This window comes from Lytechinus variegatus, chromosome 1 (genome assembly GCF_018143015.1).
Source record: "Lytechinus variegatus isolate NC3 chromosome 1, Lvar_3.0, whole genome shotgun sequence".
Classification (NCBI taxonomy): Eukaryota; Metazoa; Echinodermata; class Echinoidea; order Temnopleuroida; family Toxopneustidae; genus Lytechinus; species Lytechinus variegatus.
Window position 1 is genome coordinate 93,576,196 of NC_054740.1, and position 23,541 is coordinate 93,599,736.

The window sequence follows — 23,541 nt, forward strand, 5'->3', positions numbered from 1 at the left end:
GGCTTCAGTGTCCACAATTCCTTTAAATCATCCGTTGATAAACTATTGATGTTCATTTTTCCACGGTAGGTGAGCATATTATTTACTACGTTTATTTATTGTTTCTTTTATCCAGGTGATACTAACGATTTCCACCATGCTACCCATGTGATTCTTATAAAGCATAAAACAGCCGCCTAATATATAATGGGAGGAAATCTTCTGCCTGTCCAGATGATGTTATCTTCAGCCTCTATACACATGCACGTCATTGCTGGATGTTGATGGAATAATTGAAGACAGTGTGCAGAAAGTATTGTGACATTAAAAATTGTCTTTTACGTCCGCCAACTTCTTGAACCGTCCGCCTTCTGGAAAACTGATCTTAGATCCTGGCGATGGTGGTATGTCACAAAGAGTTTCCATGGAAATTATTGAAGAGTTAACTCCTGAGCCTCGAGAAGGGAGCCTCTTAATCGTTCCAGATGTCCTCTACTATGTTTCTATCGCTTTCCCATATTAATAGACAAAATATGGTTAATAGCATAATGTAATGAGTTGGATATGGGAATCTAATTGACTTGAGCATCAATTACGGAACTAATTTCGCAGACATCGGTTCTTGAGGAATCGTCATGTTCTCTTTGAATTCATGACAAACGGAGTCTACTAACTGCTTCGAAGCTGAAGTTCGTCATCATACACCACATCGTCGATATTCTCTTGTGGCATAGTCATTCAATCACGATGGGTTTGCTAAAGAAACGATCGAGCAGCGGCTCGACACAGCCGATGGTTAGGAGTGTATCACCAGACATCGAACTCAGCACCGTGATGGACACGGAGTTGGTCGCTAAGGCTTACGGGAAGCGAGACTTAGAGGGCAAGAAACACCGACCTCGTCGGTACAATCCCTTCCATCGAGCCTTTGACTCAAGTGACATGGAAACATCGTATCAGAAATTCTTTGTTCGACGTCGTCTTGAGACACTGCCTGTTATGATAGCCTTCTCATTCTTCTTTGACGTGGTGGTCTTAATAATTTATTATCTTGATAAAAAAAATCCTAAGCGTGTTGTAGCCATTTCAATAATGGCTATATGTGCCGTCACTAATTTGATACTCTTCTCCTTATCGCGCTATCGCCTTATCTCGGATTGGTCGCTTACGCGCATCATGCCATACCTTATATGGAGCCTGGTATGCGCACAGTCATTCTTGGACCTAGGGCTATATTATCAACCGTTGATGCCAAGTGATGGGGCTGGCTGGCAAGTGTTTTTCATATTTGCCTCTTTCACCATGTTACCCGTGCCTTTGGGAGCCATGATACTCCTTAGTACTATCGCTATCACCATACATTGCCTCATGGTTGGAGTACTCTCCTTGGCTAACACTGATTATATGGCTGAACAGGTATGTATCTAGCTCATACTGCATTCTATTTTAAGTTAAATCAGCGACCGCGGAAACGCTGGGGGTGGCAAGGGGGCTTCCGTTCAATACACTTTTTTCAATGAATTTGAACAAAGATAACATAAAAGATATAAATTGGTTGTGATTTTCCGCATTGATCAGACTCCCCTCCAGATAGGTTTTATACAACACCAATTAGTATTATGACAGCATCGGTTTGATTCCATACTGGTATTGTTTCAATATATATATTCAATATATATATAAAATATATATATATATATATATATATATATATATATATATATATATATATATATATATATATATATATATATATTGAATAATATATATATATATATTGAATATATATATTGAAACAATACCAGTATGGAATCAAACCGATATATGTATATATACGCCGGCTGGTGTTAAATCAACACCGAATATTTTCGCAGTGTATATAACTATATACGACCATTTCTTTCAGGTTTTGTAATCAGATTTCTGAAAAAAATATGAAAGTTTTTTTCTATCAGGTGATATTTTTTGTCTTCTCTTTTAAATCTTAACCATTAGTAAGCATTATCTTTAAACAATTATGTATATCAGTCCGATAGGTTCAGTGAATATTTATTTCATTAATTTTGAAGATTGTCTAGTCTTGTTTTTTTGTTCAAAATTATTGAATCCCGCCCGTCATATTTTTGGCATTAGCAAAATGAGTAACATTAGAAGTACAAAGTATTACCAAATCAATCAAGCGATGATGAACACATTATTATAAAAGAAAAGATCGATTTTTTTTCATCATAGCCCATTATAACTTGAAAATGGAACAAAATAAAAGTAGATCGACATTATTCAACCCATATGAACCATAACTCATGGGGACCATAACGATAAGTCAAAAGACATATGCGCAGGTTTTGAGGTGACTGTGATTCATCGTCCATCGGCCAAAACTTACGCACCAGAATTATGCAACCGTGTAGTCTCGTTCAGACAAGGGTTCCTCGTCGGAGTAAAAATCTATTATGCATGGATTATATTTACAAAGATATTTTTTCTTATCACGACCCAGACGAAGGTTGTCTTGGACGGAGGAAAGGTTGGTGTAGTGTATGTCTGGACAGAGTTACTCCTACCTACCTCCGACCAAGATATTCCTGGTCGGAGGTAGGTCGGAGTCATTCTGTCCAGATTGGCACACTACTCCGAGCATTCCTGCGACCAAGACAACCTACGTCTTGTCGTGAGAGGATAACCATATTTTTAGCTACAATATCGTATAAGATTGAATCCATGATGCATTCATCAACGAGGGGAAATTCCCCGCAACATTTAAGCATCACAGACCAACCACCATACTCACTGTATGCAAGGCGTCTTGGTTCGAAAATAACCCACCGACATTTTTTTTCTTTTTTAAAATGGCATTTTTCCATTGCCTTAAAAAGTCACACCAACTTAACCAACTCCAGACCTTTCAAAGATTGACATACCGTACTATTGATAGCCGCCTCAGATCATTTTATTTCAAGGTGTTTCATAAGACAATCGCCCTAAATGCATTTTTATTTAAAATCAAGAGAAAAGATTCCCCAAACTGTTCATTCTGTAAAAGAGACCCCGAAACAATTGTACATATATTTTGTGATTGTCCGGTGGTTAACATTGTATGGGACGATCTTTTATCGATAATAAACCAAAAACAACATTCGAATATTATTCTTTCCCCCTTTGTAAAGATTTTTGGTATTCAAGGTGATAATTTTTTAACATTCATTTTCCTTGCTTTCAAATACTATGTTCACTTTTGTAAATTTAATAACAAAACCCCAAATATTGTGGAATTCAAAGCTCGTATCAAAGATATTAAGGATATTGAATATGTTTTGGCGAAGAAGAATGGTAAATTACCTGTACATTTTAAAAAGTGGAGATTTGATATCTAATTTGATTTATGTATCTGTCTTGACAAGTATATACCTACATGTATGTAAGTGCTGCTCTTTTTAATCATGTAAATAGCTTGTTAATTTGTTTGATTTGTACTGTGATTTATTTTTTTGATCAATAAAGATTGAAAGAAAAAAAAAACTACTTGGTTCAAATTAGAGTGGCGCCCGCTTTCGATGACAATTAGAAATATTCCTTACAGATTTTCTTTTAAATAAATTATATCTTTCTTGTTTCGGCCTGTAGCAGCGGCGTACCCAGGATTTTCCAAAAGGGGGGCACAATTTTTTGGAGCCAAAAATTGAATAAATAAAAATTGAATAAATAAAAAATGAATAAGATAAAAAAAAGAGGGGTCACACGTTGGTTTTCTTTGCATTTTGTTTTCGATCCCCTAGATCAGTTGTGACTCGTGGGGGGGGGCAGACTAGTGGGCTATAGAGATATGATTGGAAAACTGTTCCTTAACGATGGTGCTGCATTATTTTGCTGCAACGAATATATTAATTGAGCATGTGCAATCTACCTTATAACAAACTACTATGAAAGAAAAACAATGTTGCAATAAATTCAGTTTGCTTCAATAAATCGGGGGTTTACAATATTATGTGTTTGGAATAATGGCGACGATGAGGTATACAAAAATAATTCATCATAACCGATATCGAACCGATAAAACGCCCATGTTTCTTAATTATTAACAATATTATACAAATAATGCACAGTGCAATCGAGGGTATTTCCAATCTGCGAAGGCAAGAGGTGCTTGCGCTAAGTGCTTTTGCATGTTACTCATATTTAATGGACTTATCTACCAATTATCAAGAAATTGCCCTAGTACCAAGTTGTTGTGTTCTTTAAGGGGAAAATAAAGAATTTTGTACCAAGATTTCTTTGTGCCCATCGTTACATGTTGATTTACCGCAATCCCATCATTTAATAAATGAAGATGAAAATATATAAAAAAAAAAAAAGATTGACATACCATCGGTCAGTGTGAACGGTGGTTTTCTTGATGTGACTGACTGTTAATTAGGAAAATGCTATTGCGCAACAAGTACACCGAAACATCGGTTAAATATATAGGGTCCACAGTCAAACATACTTTCTCGTCGTTCAGTCGTGGCCTGCTTCAAATTTCTCTAAAATGAGGGTTGTGTAGTGACGGTGTCAAACAACGTGCTATATTGTGTCATCGATATGGCTTCGACTATGTTTCCATGGATACGGCACGCTGACTGCTGATATATTTTGCATCAGCTCCCTCTTTGAAGTCGTTATGTTTGTGTCATTTGAATATCTTTTGTCACACATTTGCTTTCAATGCGATCTGTCATTTACTGCCCACCCATTATCAGCTCACCCCCAGTGCCTTTGAGACACACAACACCATTTTCATTTCCCCCACACACTCAGTTCACCCTCAATACCATTTAGACACACAACCTCACAACACGTCACTCATATCCCCCACACACTCAGTTCACCCTCAGTACCATTTAAAAACACAACATCACAACACGTCTCGTATCCCCACACACTCAGTGCACCCTCAATACCATTGAGACACACAACCTCGCAACACGTCTTTCATATCCCCCACACACTCAGTTCACCCTCAGTACCATAGAAACACACAAACTCACCGTCAACACGTCTTTCATATCCCCAAACACTCAGTTCACCCTCAGTACCATAGAAACACACAACCTCACAACACGTCTTTCATATCCCCCACCACTCAGTTCACCCTCAGTACCAGATACACACAACCTCACGACACGTCTTTCATATCCCCAAACACTCAGTTCACCCTCAGTACCATAGAAACACACAACCTCACAACACGTCTTTCATATCCCCCACCACTCAGTTCACCCTCAGTACCAGATACACACAACCTCACGACACGTCTTTCATATCCCCCACCACTCAGTTCACCCTCAGTACCATAGAAACACACAACCTCACAACACGTCTTTCATATCCCCAAACACTCAGTTCACCCTCTGTCCCTTTGAGATACACAACCTCTCAACACGTCTGTAGTATCCCCAAACACTCAGTTCACCCTCAGTACCTTAGATACAAATAACCTCACAACACGTCTTTCATATCCCCCACACACTTAGTTCACTCTAATTACCTTTAAGACACACAACCTCACAACATGTCTTTCATATCCCCAACATGCAGTTCACCCTCAGTCCCTTTGAGACACACAACCTCACAACACGTTTTTTCATATCCCCCAAACACTCAGTTCACCCTCAGTCCCTTTGAGACACACAACCTCACAACACGTCTTTCATATCCCCCAAACACTCAGTTCACCCTCAGTACCAGATACACACAACGTCACAACACATCACTCATATCCCCAAACACTCAGTTTACCCTCAGTCCCTTTGAGACACACAACCTCACAATACGTCTCATAATCCCCAAACACCCAACTCAGTCCCTTTGAGACACACAACTTCACGTCTTTCATTTCCTCCAGACACTCAGTTCACCCTCAGTACCATAGAAACACACAACCTCACAACACGTCTTTCATATCCCCAAACACTGAGTTCACCCTCAGTACCAGATACACACAACCTCACAACACGTCTCTCATATCCCCAAACACTCAGTTCATCCTCAATACCATAGAAACACACAACCTCGCAACACGTCTTTCATATCCCCCACACACTCAGTTCACCCTCAGTACCATAGAAACACACAACCTCACAACACGTCTTTCATATCCCCCACCACTCAGTTCACCCTCAGTACCAGATACACACAACCTCACATCACGTCTCTCATATCCCCCACACACTCAGTTTACCCTTATAACCATTGAGACACACAACCTCACAACACGTCTCTCATATCCCCAAACACTCAGTTCACCCTCAGTACCTTAGAAACACACAACCTCACAACACGTCTTTCATATCCCCAAACACTCAGTTCACCCTCAGTACCTTAGAAACACACAACCTCACAACACGTCTTTCATATCCCCAAACACTCAGTTCACCCTCAGTACCATAGAAACACACAACCTCACAACACGTCTTTCATATCCCCCACACACTCAGTTCACCCTCAGTACCATAGAAACACACAACCTCACAACACGTCTTTCATATCCCCCACACACTCAGTTCACCCTCAGTACCATAGAAACACACAACCTCACAACACGTCTTTCATATCCCCCACCCACTCAGTTCACCCTCAGTACCATAGAAACACACAACCTCACGACATGTCTTTCATATCCCCCAAACACTCGGTTCACCCTCAGTCCCTTTGAGACACACAACCTCACAACACGTCTTTCATATCACCAAACACTCAATTTACCCCCAGTCCCTTTAAGACACACAACCTCACAACGCCTCACCCATATGCCCACACGCATACACTCGGTTCACCCTCAGTATTATTGAGACTCACAGTACGTCTCTCATTATGCCCCCCCCCCCCTCTTTCTTTCGATCTGGTTACCTCTGTCTCTGGTATCACCACCCTACTCCATCCCTCTCTCTCTCAATGCATGGCCTAGGATATGACTAGATTTATCAGCTAAATCCTCGTAAATATCACCTTCCACACAAATTGAATTTCGTATTGAATATCGGCAAAAATGGAATACAGGAGAGGTTATATTGATTTATAGATATTTGGCGCATGTACACCAAACGTGTTAAATCTTAACAAAGCACGCCCGGGGAGCTATCACTTCCCAGTATTTATCATATTTTGTATTCAGAAGAGAAAATCAAGGGTGACGGAGGGGATAAGTGAACTAGTATTACAGTCGTGTTGGAACAAACAAAGTTATTCAACCAGTGCTGTTTGGAGCTTTTAGCCGTTAAAGTGTTTTGCTTCAAGGCGTGCAAGCCTACAAATTCGATAAAATTTGATCTGAAATTCTTCTTTGACCATGGTTAGTCATAAAGGGGTTCCCTAGATGAAAATAGTACGATATGAAAAGATCAGGAAAAATCAGACAAACAAAACACTGAAAATTTGATTAAAATCGGACAACGAATAACACATTTAGAGATGTGTATTATTCCGGTGAAACAGTTCCAGACATGTCTTCATGAATATTCAGTGAGCAAATTAATGATGCAAATTAATGATGTCATATCCCCTTGTTCTTTTGTATCTTGATTGTTATCATTTATTTATTTTAAGAAAAGCAGTATACAAATGAACAAAGTGAAACAAAGAGTAACAAGCAAAACCAGGTCCACGAACATATACTGGTTCGAGGCAGGTTGAAATGTACATAAAAAGTAAATTACAAAGAAATAAGATATTGATTGCAAACAAAAAGCAATCATACAATAAAACTGAATAAGTGAATTTGCATTAACATAGAAAATGGCTTTAGATAGAGACTTGCTTACATGAGCAAAGGCACAAAAAATACATCAACAATGGAGGATTCCATACATCCGTTATGGTAGCAATAATCATTATACATAATAATGTAGTATTTTACATTAAGGAAGGCAGAAGAGAGAGAGAGAAAAAAAAACAGGTTCAATAATTCAACTTATAAGTGGACTATCACACCAAAAAAGAACCCCAGATGGGTTGAATATGGGGGGGGATTATAACTTAAGATTTTGTACCTTATCCCAATCCTGATCCTTCCTACTGTAAAAATAATAACATAAGATTATTAAAGGGCATGCTTACTAATGATCTTTTAGTCAAATTCCTTGGTCTTAAGGTACAAATACACATCCGAATCACTATCTTAACTTTTGCTATGTCCTCATTACATATATGACCTCTTGCCCCTATTTCGATGCCTTCAAAAGAAATTAGGTTTATTCAATTTATTTCTACCAAGAACTATATATACAGCGCGTCCCCCCCAAAAAATGTCCCTCTGATATGCGGCTTAATAACTTCCAGAAATAAAAATTATTCTCAATGAAATGTATGGATATAGGAAGCCCATCTCATGTTCTAACTTCTAAAAAAATTTCATTGGTCTCACTTCAGTGGTTTCGAATACACAGCCTATTATGTAACAGTGGTGCTTTTCAGCCCATTCCAAGTTTGTATGCATGCAACACTGCTTTGTGTTCTGCACTTTCTTGCATATTAACCCCCTTCGACCATTCTGACCAAGGAGATATCACCTCTATCTCCTTGTTCTGACCAAGGAATTCCCTGATCTGACCAGGGAAATATCCATGATCTAACCAGGCTCATCAAATCACAACCTTGAGTATGTTCAGAAGGGCAAAAAACAGTATTTGACAGTTCATTTCATGTTTGATAAACGGGAGATGCACAATGATTGAGACAACGGGTCATGTCTGTTTCATGCATAATTCCAACAATACTGCATTTTTTTCATTACTTTTTTTTTTAGCTAATTAGCTACTGAGGTCAAGTTCAATAATTTAGTGTAACTTTTTAAAAGAAAAAAGTCAAAATTTTTCTTTTTGCAAAGGGTGATTAACGCGCATACATTCGTAATTCCGAAGCTTCGTAATTCCGAAGGTTCGGTTATTCCGAAGGTTCGTATTTCCGAAGGTTCGTAATTCCGAAGGTTCGTAATTCCGAAGGTTCGTCAATCCGAAAACGAAATAAGGTTCGTAATTCCGAAGGTTCGTCAATCCGAAAACGAAATAAGGTTCGTAATTCCGAAGGTTCGTTAATCCGAAAACGAAATAAGGTTCGTAATTCCGAAGGTTCGTTAATCCGAAAACAAAATGAGGTTCGTAATTCCGAAGGTTCGTCAATCCGAAAACGAAATAAGGTTCGTTAATCCGAAAACGAAATAAGGTTCGTTAATCCGAAAACGAAATAAGGTTCGTTAATCCGAAAACGAAATAAGGTTCGTTAATCCGAAAATTAAATAAGGTTCGTATTTCCGAAAATGAGAAATTATTCATTTTGGTAACAAAAATGGTGTTGTCATTACAAGATTACACGATATTATGCAATGACGATCGATGATACATGCATGTGTTGTGGCCAAAAGCATGTATTTCATTAAGAATAGGCGCCCTGATCAAGCATAGGCTAATTTCGATTTTATCTGAGCAATTGCTGCCTAAGCAAATGGTTTAAAGATGCAGGGGATCAAGTGTGTTGGTCGCGTGCGAGTAACCTCTAGATAATAGGATTTGTATTGGAGGGGATGTCATTTTTAATAACAGCTTCTGCTGGTAATAAAAAATAATACTATAATAATGATCCTTGTGAGATGTTGAAAGCGCGAATCGCAAGCTCAAACTAATAGACATTTCATGTAACAAGACGTGAACTTAAACATTCTGAGCAGTTTTTTTAATCGTGAGAAAGATGTGTATCTTTCTAAAGAATTAACTCGAGGGCGAGCTGTAATTTGTTTATATAGTGACCTAAGTAATCTTTTAAGGACTGCATTTAGTGACTCATGAATAGAATATATATCTCACGAACTATGAGAGCGCGAACCGCAAGCTTGAAATTTGTGATATTCCACCTGAAAACTGGACATTTTATATTTTTTGTAACCAGGAATAGAATGAGTTCCTCAATAAACAATACTTGATGCGAGCGAGAAACGTGAGCCAAAATTTTCCGATTTCCAACCTGAAAACTGGACATTCTAAGCATTCTTGTTAAAAAAATAATAGCTGGGAGAACAGTTTTCAGAACTGAAGTGGCTTCCCTATATCTATATCATTATTATCATTCTAGGCCTACATGAAATTTCCAAAAGTTTGAGCACGTGATTCGCTCGCAACATCTCACAAGGATGCCCTTTTAACAGTAATTGACCAAAAAGGCGAATTTTACATCTTCAGATTTGATTTCTTTCCCCCCCCAAAAAAAAAACCCCCGCTTGCTCGCTACGCAGAAATGAAACGTAAATATATAATTTATCAATCAGTGATCACTTAATTTTTTTGCTCAATTCAATTACTACAAAACACACAACCTCTTTACACAGATGATGATCTCATGGTGAAAATATACGTTTGCACCAAATTGCCCCTATTGGTCCCCTTTTTTTGGATTTGCCCCCCCCCCCCTCCAAGGAAAATATATTCCGCCGCCACTGGTTGAAACACGCATCGTCTTCATGGCTAACTGCAAAATATTCTTTAAATGTCCCCTTTACATCAGGTCAGAGCTTATATATTTAAAATTTCTGTTTGCGACCTTGCTCGCAGTTATTATCTAAAGTTAGTTACATAGGCATTTCGTTTTGAAGATCACAAACATATTGCCCATCATATTAAAAAAATATATAGCTCGCGCTCGCATTATTTAAAAAAGGGTTTATCATGTTATTACATATTTACTTTGTTTATAAGTATAAAGCTAATTATTGACTGTTAGGACTACCCTTTCAAAGAAACAAACAAAAATCATCTTTAAGCTGCCGATCGAGGAAAATGTGGCTGAAAAAAATATTGCCCCCCCCCTATTTGACGAAAGTTGGATCCGCCGGGAGGGAGGCAGGGGGCACTTGCACCCCCAAAATGAAATAAACAGGGAAATGAATATTTTCCAAAATGGGAAAGTTCCTTTTTCAAAAATAAATATGCGGTTTTTCGTGTTTTTTCGAAATAAAATACTCTTTTTAAAGTATACAAGTTAAGTTTTCAGGCTGGAATATTGCAAATTTTCAGCTTGCGCTTCGCACTCTCATTCGATTGGTGAAATATGCATCCTAAAGAGGTCACTAAATGCTTTCTTTAACAGGTTCCTTTTCTGGTCAGTATGTTTAAGCTGCGTTTTGCGCTCGTGTTAATTTTTTAGTTAGATGCACATCTTTTTAATGACAGCAGAAATCTGCTCGGATTTTTAAAAACTTATTTTCATTTTTTATTGAAATACCCTAAAGTTTTAGCTTGTGATTCACGCTCGCAACACCTCGCAATTATGCCATTTTAAGAATAATTGACCCCAAAAAACGTTTTACAACTTCACCTTTGAATTTATTTTACCAAGCCGCTCGCTCATTACACTCTCTCCCGAAAAATAAAGCCTAAATATACGTTTTGCCATAATAAGAAATCACTTCAAAAAAGGTTTTTCTCTACTTAATCACTATCAAACACAATGACTTCAAGCAGATGATAATCTTAAGGGGAAAATATCACCAAAATGTCCATTTTGACGTATGAGTTTCATTTTTTGGCTTTACCCCCAAACGAAAATTCGTTCGGCCGCCCTTGCCTTCCCATCCTCATAACAATTGAACGGCAACAGTGTCCCCCGCCCCCTCCCCTTGCCTCTGCTTTCCCGGTTTTCATTTTTCGGATTAACGAACCTTATTTCGTTTTCGGATTAACGAACCTTATTTCGTTTTCGGATTAACGAACCTTATTTCGTTTTCGGATTAACGAACCTTCGGAAAAACGAACCTTATTTTGTTTTCGGATTAACGAACCTTCGGAACAACGAACCTTATTTCGTTTTCGGATTAACGAACCTTCGGAACAACGAACCTTATTTCGTTTTCGGATTAACGAACCTTCGGAACAACGAACCTTATTTCGTTTTCGGATTATCGAACCTTCGGAACAACGAACCTTATTTCGTTTTCGGATTATCGAACCTTCGGAATTACGAACCGTCGGAATAACGCCACAAATGTTCGGATTAACGAACCCTTTTTCGTTTTCGGATTAACGAACATCGAGGTATAGGCAATTTACGTGTTTCGGAAATACGAACCTTCGGAATAAAGAACCTTCGGAATTACGAAGCTTCGGAATTACGAAGTGTAACCGATTAACGTGTGGATTTCCCCATTTTCAGCTCATTTACTCATCCATCATTCACATTTTCTTTCAAGATGGTGCACTGATTCCCCTTATCAATCATCAAATAAACTTATTTTTTATGTTTCTTGACCTTCTGAACTTGCTCAAGTTTATGATTTGATGAGCCTAGATATGATTAGGGAATTATCCCTGCTCAGATCCTGGATGTAAGAATTGGGGTTAACATGCCATAGACAATGAAGAAATGCATCAATGCTTCAAACTTGGAATGAGCTAAAATGCACCATTGTTACGTAACATAGTGTGTATTCAAAACCGCTGAAGCGCGACCAATGAAATTTTCAGAGAAGTTAGAACATGAAATGAGCTTTCTACTCGTGAACATTTATTTGAGAATCCTACCCCATTTTAGAATTAATTCAGTCCTATGTCAGAGGGACATTTTTTGGGGGGACGCGCTGTATAACTTCATATAGCGCAGTTACTATGTGCATATACTCAACTGCGCTTTGATACTTGGTATCATAATTACCGCGGCCGTAGCTGAGCCACCATATTAATAGGCGCTTAAGCGTCCAAGGAATACATCCTTGTGCAGCACAATGCGAATAAATTTCTTGACGAAGGAAATTACGTTATGACTGGGATTTGAACCCACGACCCTCTGTTTCAAAGTCCGGAGACTAACCCAACTGGGCCACAACACTCCAACAACTATTGACAACCGATTTAATGCATTAGATATTCATTGCTGCAACTTGTTTTATTATAAAGGAGACACCTTGTTCACACATGTATAAAAAAAACTATTATGAGTCCATGTAATAAAAAAGCTAAGTGAGGTTGTGAAACCATCAGCCCACCTAATGAATATTCATGATGATGTGCATATAACTCAGGCATGTCAGGGGCGGAAATCTCTCCCAAAAGGTATGGGGACAAACAAGGGTCTGGAAAATTTGACAAGCAAAAATAAAGAAGAATAAGGTTATCACCTCAAATGTAAGGTCATCTCGACGAAAATAAATTTGACAAGCAAAAAATAAAATAAGATAAAAATAAAAAGTTATCGTCAAAAAAGTAAGGTCATCTCGTCCTAAAATAATGTTTTATTTCGATTTTGAATGATGTATTTCTTACCACCTTAAAAGACCACAAATAGTAGGGGGATATTTTAAATTGTGTCCCCCTCCGTACTATTTTGAGTAGGGGGGGGGCACGTCCCCCTGGGATTTCCGCCCATGATATAACTAAATTCACAAAATATTGCTAAACTTTAGAATTCAATAACTTTGTTATTTGGTATTCGATTGTGATGAAATTTTCAGCATTTTTCCCTATGAATTTTACTCTATCTATTTAGATATAAATGTTTAGCCCGGAGCATCCCTTAAACAAAGCGAACAAGAATTGCTAGTCTTGTGACAATGTAATCGAAAAATTATGCTATGCGTATTTTATTTTTGTGAGTTTTTGCAAAATGTTATTCCGTCATTACAGTATTTAGTTCTCCTAGTATCAGAGGTCTTTTCGTGTGGGGAGGGTTTGTGTTTTGATTTTTGATTATTAGACCTTACGTTTTAACAAATCTTAAACAAATTTTAAAGCAGCTTGAATATTTGAATTAGATATACACCCAAATTAAGTCGTTTAGGTCATGTCGGTTCGTCTTGATTAAAACAAACTTCTTTTTTTTTCTTTTTCTTCATGGTTTCAGGATTAAAACAACGATTAACCCTTTATGTGATTCATAGTACTTATCCTTATATGCCCCTTTATTATTACCATATAGACACCTGCTTGAAAATAACGCTTTTAAATATAATGATGAACTCTAACTAAAAATAATTACTAGATGTGTGACCAGTTTCTTACCTATCGATACACATTTGATATGTCCACAATTGATATGATTAGAGACCTTTTGAAAAGTACAGTAAGCCTGTCATTATTGTATCCATTTATATTTGGCCCTCGTTAAGCAACCTATATTTATTTCTTTATGACCTCAATCACAGTTTCGTGATAATAATCTCCATTTAATTTGTCTACCGGGGATAATTAGACTTTATAAAATAAAGTATGATCTATGCGATTACTGCTATGAAAAAACGTAATGATTGGGGAGAAAAGCTGAGTGAAATATTCTTGATTATTTCAACTCTGTAAAGAGGACTTTAAAGAATAAAGACCAAAGAGGGAAAATGCAGATTTTTTTTCATTATTTTCGATCTGTTAATTCATTATATAAAGAACAAGAGACCGCATAAAAACTGAATTAATGTCTGACTCTGTACCTTATGTATTGATCATGAAATGAAATGATGAAATCACTCAGTGACTGATTGGTCGGAAATGGGGTATAATTGTTTGGTCAGAAACGTGATTTCGCATGCATGATGTAGGCATCTTGGGATTTATTATTTCCCCCGGTGCTTCCTGATTCAAGCAGAATTCGATACGTGTGTGAACTTTCTTGCTTTACTCACCCTTATATTTTTATTCTTATTCTTAGTTCTCATATTCCCCATTTGTGTTGTACTAAAATAGAGTTATTTTTCAGCGCCCCAAGAAAGCAAAGATAATAATAGATAATAATAATAATTAGAATGAAAATGACATGAGCCCAACAATGTACACCCTTTTCCTTTTTTTTTATTTGGGAACAGATTTAGGAACCAATTTATTTTTATGTTTATATATTCTCCTGTAAGGGGCCCCTTTTCCTCACCCCCTCCCCGGGGGTATCCTTTATGTGCCTTTTCCATCAATCATATTAAAATATAATTACATCTGACAAACATGCTGAAATCCATTTTGCTGCTGCTGATGCTGCTACTATTATTTATAATTTTACTTCTATTACTTTATACTTCAACTACTATTACATCTAATACTGCTACTACTATTACTACTTCTACTACTGCTTTTGCTGCTATACTACTGCTTTTGCTGCTATACTACTACTGCTTTTTCCTGTATACTACTACTAATACTGATATTATTATTATTACTTCTACTACTGCTGTTGCTGCTATACTACTACTACTACTACTACAACTATCAGTTTATCACGTTTTTCTTAAAAAGAAGTATACTGGAAACGAAACGGTTATTTTCTTTAAATAATATGTTGTAAGTATGGTTATTGCACAAGTTTCTTTAACTTTTATGTTTGTCATCTTTTCAGATCGGAGCAAACATCCTATTATATTTGTGTGCCATCATCTTGGGGTGTGTGTGTTACCTTGTATCAGATAAACAACACCGTATGGCGTTTCTTGAGACCAATGAATCCCTCAAGACAAAACTTACCATTCAAGAACAGGCGGCACAGCAGGTAAGTAATGTATCACAGTGGTCTTTAAGAGAGTCCTTCAATTAACTAGCTTCAAACAGAATATAGTTCCTTTGGCGTGATAATTCACACTATACTAACGCATGCTGTTATGAACATTTATGTTTTCCTAAATAGGAATATGCAACCTAAACGGTGCCGAGATAAATTCTTCAAAGAGGTTGCAAAATTTTAATACATCTGTCACGACTTTAAACTTACACTACCACTCAATTATTATTTGTTCTGTGAGAGTTTTGTGCATTCATTGTGTATTTGCAATCGTGAGCTCAGTGTTTTTGAGCTTAGGTGCAAGCTATGGAAAAAAACCCACTTTGTTTAGCTTAGGGTTCAAGAGTATGCCCCTAAAGAGTTTGCCAGTTTGTCATTTATAGTTCAAACTTGAACTTTATTTCTGGGTATGTGATAGGATGATTACAGTGGAATGAAGAATGTTACTTGCAATGCTAAATTTTTCGTCATTCACCCCAAAAATAATGATTGCTGCGTTGACTGTAAATTCCAAACAAAGTCGCCTCCGATCATAGACGAGTTGAAACGGCGTAATGTATTCTTTTGTTAATTTTCTATATTATGTGGCCTTATTTTTGAAGTTTGATTACCGTGCAGCAATCATTACCTAAACATCACGTCAAAATGTGCACGAATACCACGATAGGAGGAACAGCCCAGAAGGCCTTGGAGGCAGGATCTAACATTTGTCTCTTTTTGTGGTTTATAACTAATCCCTAGTGATTATATTTTGATACTCGCTCAACTTCTTGAGTACATGTAGTTTCTGCATTCCATAACATGATAATTCTATTTGGTATTTTATCTTGGTGTAGGAAGGACTATTACTATCAGTACTACCCAAGCATGTAGCTGATGCTATGGTGATGGATATCGGGAAGAAGAATACTGGTCAGTTTAATCGCATCTACATAAGACGTCATGAAAATGTTAGGTGAGGTTTCTTTTTAATTCAGTTCTTTGTCTTATTTTGTCTATTATAACAATATTCTTTTATAGATATATCGGCGTTAGTTTGAAGGGCAAGTAAAAAAAAATACGATCAACTACCAAAATTACATTAGACAATTCTTCGGAATAGACACAAAATATAGTGTCCAAGATAATTGTCATTTTCTCAATGGTTTTATCCCGCCCTTGTTTTTATACCACCATGTCGTCTGAATACCTCATATCCTTTAAAAATTTAGTAAATTCTTACTTTCAAGCGAGTTTAATGACCCGTTGGATACTATTAACCTATAGCACCGACACTGAAATCATATTTAGAGATCCCTGCCTCACTAATACCATGGTCACATTTGCTCTACGGCGGCCGTACGGCGAGTCGGAAACAGTCGTTTTATTCATTTTTATTTTAACCACCGACATGTAGCTGGTACAAAAAATGTTAAAACGGCTGGTTTCGACTCGCCGTACGGCCGCCGTAGAACAAACCAAGGTATTAATGATTAAACATGCTAAAGGAGAGCTTGGGATATCTCTTATCATGGAGCTATATGTTCTTATTGAGAAAATATGGGTGTTGCATGTTCCCTCTTAGGTGTGTTTAAGCCAACTAGTGGCCCGTTTTCTGAACTCTGGTTTAATTCAAACTCTGGTGTAAATTTTTATTTTAGACTCTTAGTTATGGAAAATAAGTGAGACCAATCTCTAACAACTGAGGTTCATCTGATTTGTCACTGAAAATAATAAATGAAGTAGATTTCTGTGTCATTGTAGCGTTATGAAGGGGCACATGAACATAAAGGTATAATGAAAACAACATTTTGAGATGTTTAGCGACCCAAATTTTTAGCACTTTTTAGACCATGGTCGAAGTTCAATTGGACTTCAGAATAAGGTCTAATACGTAACATGATTTACGACTATACGCGATTTAAACTGCGCGTCCGTTAAGGTAAAATGTGACCAGTGCGGTGATGTATTAAAAAGCGGATGCAACTGAGAATTTAAGTTGCCACTCTCGTGAGAGTTAATCTTTGTCAAACAACTTGCTACTGATTATCATGAATGCAACCATATCTTCTGCATGTTATCTAATTAGCAATTAAATCATGTACTATATATTACAGTTTGATTAGTTAAGATGAAAATGGAATGAGTGTTGGTGGATTCTTCGGGTACTACTTCCTTGGAGATTCTTAACGGATATTTTTATTAGGCAAGTAATTTACTAGACTCCAGTTGTACTATTCGGAATCCTTTAATTTAAATCAGATGCTATAGAAAGTGGAGAGCAAAAATAGAGAAAGAACAAGAAAGGGAGTGGAATGGCTACTTATACCGTCAACGTAGATTGTCGTTGTTTTTACATCAGAATAATTTCAATTTACTCTGCGCAAAGACGTATAATATTGTGTTGCTATTTTGGATCCATTACAGCTAACATGGCTAACGAGGCTGATTGTTTCCTTTCTTTCTGTAACTGGGCCCGGGTCGAAATATTTACAGATTTCTCGAATTTTCTTTTCCCTAACCTCTACATATATGCTAACAGTCAATTCCGATGTGGAAAATCAATACACATGATATTGGCATTTTGCTATTTTGCATGGTAAACTGTCTAACAGACACTGTGGGCCTATTCCAAGCTTCTTTGTGATAGTTATGTTGTATTTGAAATAGAGAAAAGAGGGAGAGAGAGAGATAAATGCAGAGGGGGGGGGGTGATGAGGTTGGGTAGTGTATTTTGTGTGTGGGTTGGTGAGGCTGTATTGTGTGGATGAAAGAGATAGGAAAAAAGGGGTGATGAGGACTGGTAATGTATTTGGTGTGTGAGTTGGTGTACGAGTGAATCAGAGAAAGAGAGAGAGAGAGAAAGAAAGAAAGAAAGAAAGAAAGAAAGAAAGAAAGAAAGAGGGGAGTGTAAGGATATGATGTGTGAATGTGTAGCTACATGAGATGTTTGGGTGGATGTATCCGTGTGTAGACATAATATGTGTGTGTGGAACATCATAGAGAGATTGGGGACAGTGAGGGCCATCAGAATACGTCAATTCAGATCTAAGTTAGATACTGAATGGTTATCGAGCGTCGTAATCACAACAGGTACCCCTGAAGTTCCGAGCTTCGTTAGGTCTACGTTGTATACTAATAATCAAGAATAGTCCAGAGTATTTAAGAATAAATTAGAATCTTGTTCGTACTGTTGGATTAAAAATTTGATCGAAAATATGTGAAGAATTGATTGTACTGTAAAAATTATGCTCTTATTCTTATATCAATGAGATTATCACTGTCATGATTATTAAGCATTAATGTATTATCTATCTTGTGTAGCTAATAGTTTGATGTATATAAGATTTGACTACCTTTAAGTTTAACTTCGACATTCAGGATTAGAGTTAAATCACCACCTTGCAAAGTGTTGACATTTCAAAGCCGAAAACCTGACATGTATTTTATCACCTGCATCATGAGCATTGTGTGACGTGTTCTCACCGACCAAGAAATATTTCATTTCTTTATATCATAATGTATCGTGCTCTGTAAAATATGCAGCTACGCAAAGGGTAGTACTTGTTATATTCCACAGATGCAACTACATACATTGTATTTTATACGTTCTATATGTAATCTATTAAGGGTTTTTATCCCTTACCAGGGGCCGCGAAAATGGGGGGCTACGGGGGCTTCAGCCCCCTCACGTTTTTCCAAAACCTTGTAGAAAAACGTAAAAATGATCATCCGAGGGGCGTTTCATCAATATTTTTGTCCGACAAGTTGTCAGATCTGACAACTTTCCTGGATTGTGATTGGTTGAGAAGCACTGTTACTATAGTAACTATCGGATAAAACGGGACTTGTCGGATAAAACGTCTGACAAGTCCTTTCATGAAACGCTCCCCTGATCAGGATTTTTTGCATGGTCAGCCCCCCCCCCCCTTCAAAACCGTTCCGCGGGCCCTGCTTACAGGGATATTGATAGCGATACTGAATGCATACAAAGAGAGAGAGAGGGGGGAAGGTTGGGGAGAGGAATGAGATACAAAACTTGTGGAAATAGATGAATTTGTAAAAGAAGAGTTTAATCATATTTTCCTAATGTAAATGAGGCCATTGCCTAAGAAATGTATCCAACTGTTGGTGTGAATGTTGAATAATAATATACAACATATTTCGATCTGAACAGTGATAATTAAATATACATTAGGAACATATAATAATAACAATATTCCAAGATGGAAATTTTTTTACTGCAATTGACCCCATCATTTTCAGTTTTATATAATCAGATATCGCGTCAGCTTGGTGAGACAAACTCTCTTAGCACGCTCGATGTCTAATGATTGTCGGATGATCGCTACATCATGCGACCTACATGTATTTTGTACCATTGCTATATTACACCTATCCATTTTCGTGGATAATATATTCTTTATTCCGTTTGGCATAATTAATAATAATAACAACGCGCCTCGGAATAGAATATTTCTAGATAAATGGCGCTATATAAATGCCTATTATTATTATTATTATTGTTATTATTCAGTAAGCTTGAACGTAAATTTGGGGTATTCTTTTTCTTACATTGATAGATTTTATATATGGTCCTTTTTATTGGTCCTTTTTTGAAGATTCGTGTTTTTATATCCAAATTAAAAGTTTATACTCTTAATGATAACATGATAATTATGATTATAATAAGAAGTAGAAAATAATGATAGTGATAATAATAATATTATCAAGAGCGAAGATAATGATTAGGCCTATGGTGATGGTGATGATGATCATGAGGGTCTTTATTTCGAGTATCTATACACAACAAAAAATGTAAGTCCCCTTAAACAAACATCCATAATTTCCGAACCACTGGGATTATTTACCATATTTTTACATGAGCATGCAGGTGATTTTTAAAGCTATTCTCTGAGTAAATTTTACGGACGTACATTATGCCATGCTTCAATGAGCACCACTAGAAGGCAAAATTGTCACTTTTTAAAAGTCACAAGCCAAATATGACTTTAATTCCATTTAATTGGAACGAATTCCACATTCTCATCAAAATCGTCAGAAGGCTTGTAAAATTTCTATGGAAATCAGTGAGGATACAATATTCTAAAATTATGCAAATGAGAAGAAAGTTCAAGGTCTTAGCCCCACTCTGTGCCGTATCGAATGGTTATTTTGGTGTGCGTGCCTTCATGTGCGAAGTTTCATGAAAAAAAAACTGTTGCCAGAAGTAACAAAAACCGTACATGAAACAAACCCTCATTTCACTTTTGTTAAAATTTTGATTTCCTCTCTCATAGACATTGTGCTCGCTATGGATGCATATGTTTAAGAATAAGTAGCCCCTTATTCAATGTGGTGGAAATTTATCAATATCATTTGGCAGTAATGTTTATCCACCTATGGGCAGAATTCTGTGCAAAAACGAAATCGATTTGTTTATTTATAGATGAGTGAGCAGGCATCAAGGGGGAATAAATGTCATTTTCAACGACACAGACTCATTTTGAGAAGTTATAAAGTGAATAATGGGGGCAAATTCAGTTTCAACTGTGACTTAATTGCTGTTGATTTTGCATCCATGATTTTGATCACCACACACTGAACTTTTTACATTTTTATTTTATTACATTGAACGAGCATACTTGAAAACTTGAATACTCTCTATATTGCATAATTGTATTATTTTCCTAACAATTTTTTAAGGATCAGTTACATTTATGGACAAATCAGTGGTGGATCCAGAATTATGGAGAGGGGTGCGGGAAAATGGGGGAGGGGAGCCACTGACATTGTCCAATTTTAATACGTTTTAAAAGTTTTTGAGTATACTTCTACCATAAACCCCTGTGATGATACGTCACAAAAAAAATCAACCATGAACATACGTTATCAAAAATGTGTTTGGGGTGGCTAAATGATGGATAGTAAAACAGCATTAGCACCATGAAATTCACAATCAACCTTCGCACAATTTTGTATCTACACAATTTGAAAAACGACTCTTGTGACTTTCAAAAATTGTAATTTTTAATTCAATCTTTGATTAATCATGCATGACTCAACCGATCAATCTTAATTTTCTTCAAAAGTTGCTTAACGAGTGTAAAACCACGTACGAAGTATCATATCTCGAAATCATTACGTTCAAAAGTAACAGCATTTTGATGTAGGGGTACTTACTTTTTGCTGTGTTGTTGTATAATATATATATATATATATATATATATATATATATATATATATATATATATATATACAAATCAGCGTTTTATAATCATATATTGGGGGGAGGGTGTAGATACGATAATCAAGAAGAGGAGCGTAATTGGGAGGTCATGGAACTGTCTCTTCACCATCCTTTTGTTCTAAATTCGTCACATCGTTGAAGGTGCATCCACGACGAGTGTGCAAATCATAAAACTTCGCTCTTTGCATGAAATGGACTGATTTTATCTAGAAAGCAGTCGATGACTAGAGTTGATAACCTTTACCATGCACAACCTCCTTCCAGCGCACCACCCTTTGCATCTCAATCCATTATTCATTTGACTCTTCTTTCTTTCCTTTTTCTGTAAGGATTCCAATTACATTTTGACACGGCTTTTCGTTATAAGAAGATAGTCCGACAGAATTACAAGATAAAACAATGTTATGGGTATCGTTTATTTTCTGTACACATCAGGGTCGGATTCAGGATTTTCCATAGGGGATGGCACATTTTCCCGATGAAAATTTGAGAAGCAATACAAGAGGGGGTTTTCACCTATATACTTGAAGGCTATTTCCTCCGCGGAAAATCTGACAAGCAAAAAAAAAAAAAAAAATGGCCCTCACTTTCAGAAGGGAAGCACACCTGGGTAAAACAGTACATTTACATTACAAATCTGATTATGGCTCGGGAGGGGGGGGGCACTGGCTGGCTGTGCCCCCTCCCCCTCCTGGATCCACCTCTGGTATACATGTCCTATAATATGTTTTGTATTAAGGTCTTACATAATTATCGATAGCCTTTTTAATCTGCTCTGAAATGTGTAATGGAGTACAAGTATATATATATATATATATATATATATATATAAAAGGAAGAGTTACAAGTAGACCATCATGATTTGAAGAAAATAGGCAAGATGGCGTTTTGCGTTACTACTGCTGATTTGTGAATTGGGAGAATAATTCCCTGAAAACCACACGTAAGCCCTTCGAATCAAGCTGATATAGGTATAGAATATGCGTTGAAAATCGAGAGGTTTGTCCTCTATACCTACCCTACACAGAGAGACCGTGTCTATATATGGTATTAATCAATACAACCATCGATCGATACTTTTACCCACTATTTGGACACCAGTCTCCAAGTAATTGGGAAGACGCGCATATAGAAATTGATTTGTTTGTATAAATTAAAGTAAGAATTTGGAGAGTCGTATCCCACGCGATGCTTCTAATTTGATCAAATTAAGCTGATTTTTAAACCATTTTTATGAGGGATTCGTCACGTATAAATCGTTCATATTTAGAAGATGAATAATGCACAAGGTTTATCGGATATATTTTGTCATTTGATAATGCCCGAGTAATTTAATGATGAATTTATTAATCACTTACTCGGGCATTGTTGGAAAAACCGAACTATAGAATATAGAGAAAGTATTATAAGTTGAAAAACAACGAAACCAATGAATTTTTCAGGGCCAAAATGTGTAGGGAAACCATAGTAACAGTGATAACACTAACCTTCCTGCGTCAGATGTTCTGATGGCCGCAGTTCTAAAATAGCTATTGTCATTGGCTCTGTGCAGTCCAGATACACTACTAGTGTATCGCTTTAAAAAAAAATTGAAATGAAAGATGATCACACGAAAAAATAAACCACAAATAAACATATCGATTAGTCAATAAATAAAATGTAGAACATGTTTTTAATTGTACCTAAAGGAGGTGGCGCTTTACTAATTTATATAACTGCTTTATCAGCTGGAACGAAATGAGTTCATGATATAATCTTCAACTTGACCAAATATTTTAAAGAAATCTCAGTAACAAAGCAAACCTTTCTATCTTGACTACGATGTCATCAATTCGAGTTAAATTACC

The 23,541-nt window shown here is 36.8% G+C and overlaps 1 protein-coding gene across 5 annotated transcripts in view; it reads left to right on the top strand.

The window, feature by feature from the left end:
- LOC121428888 (adenylate cyclase type 3-like) overlaps positions 1 to 23,541 on the top strand; it is a 75,472-nt gene that overhangs the window by 24,837 nt on the left and 27,094 nt on the right. For all 5 annotated transcript variants that reach the window (XM_041625788.1, XM_041625775.1, XM_041625766.1 and 2 more), the window contains exons 2-4: positions 116 to 1,395; positions 15,307 to 15,456; positions 16,302 to 16,420. In XM_041625788.1, the coding sequence (XP_041481722.1) occupies positions 727 to 1,395; positions 15,307 to 15,456; positions 16,302 to 16,420 (938 nt within the window). In that variant the 5' untranslated portion in view covers positions 116 to 726. The remainder of the gene's footprint in view (positions 1 to 115; positions 1,396 to 15,306; positions 15,457 to 16,301; positions 16,421 to 23,541) is intronic.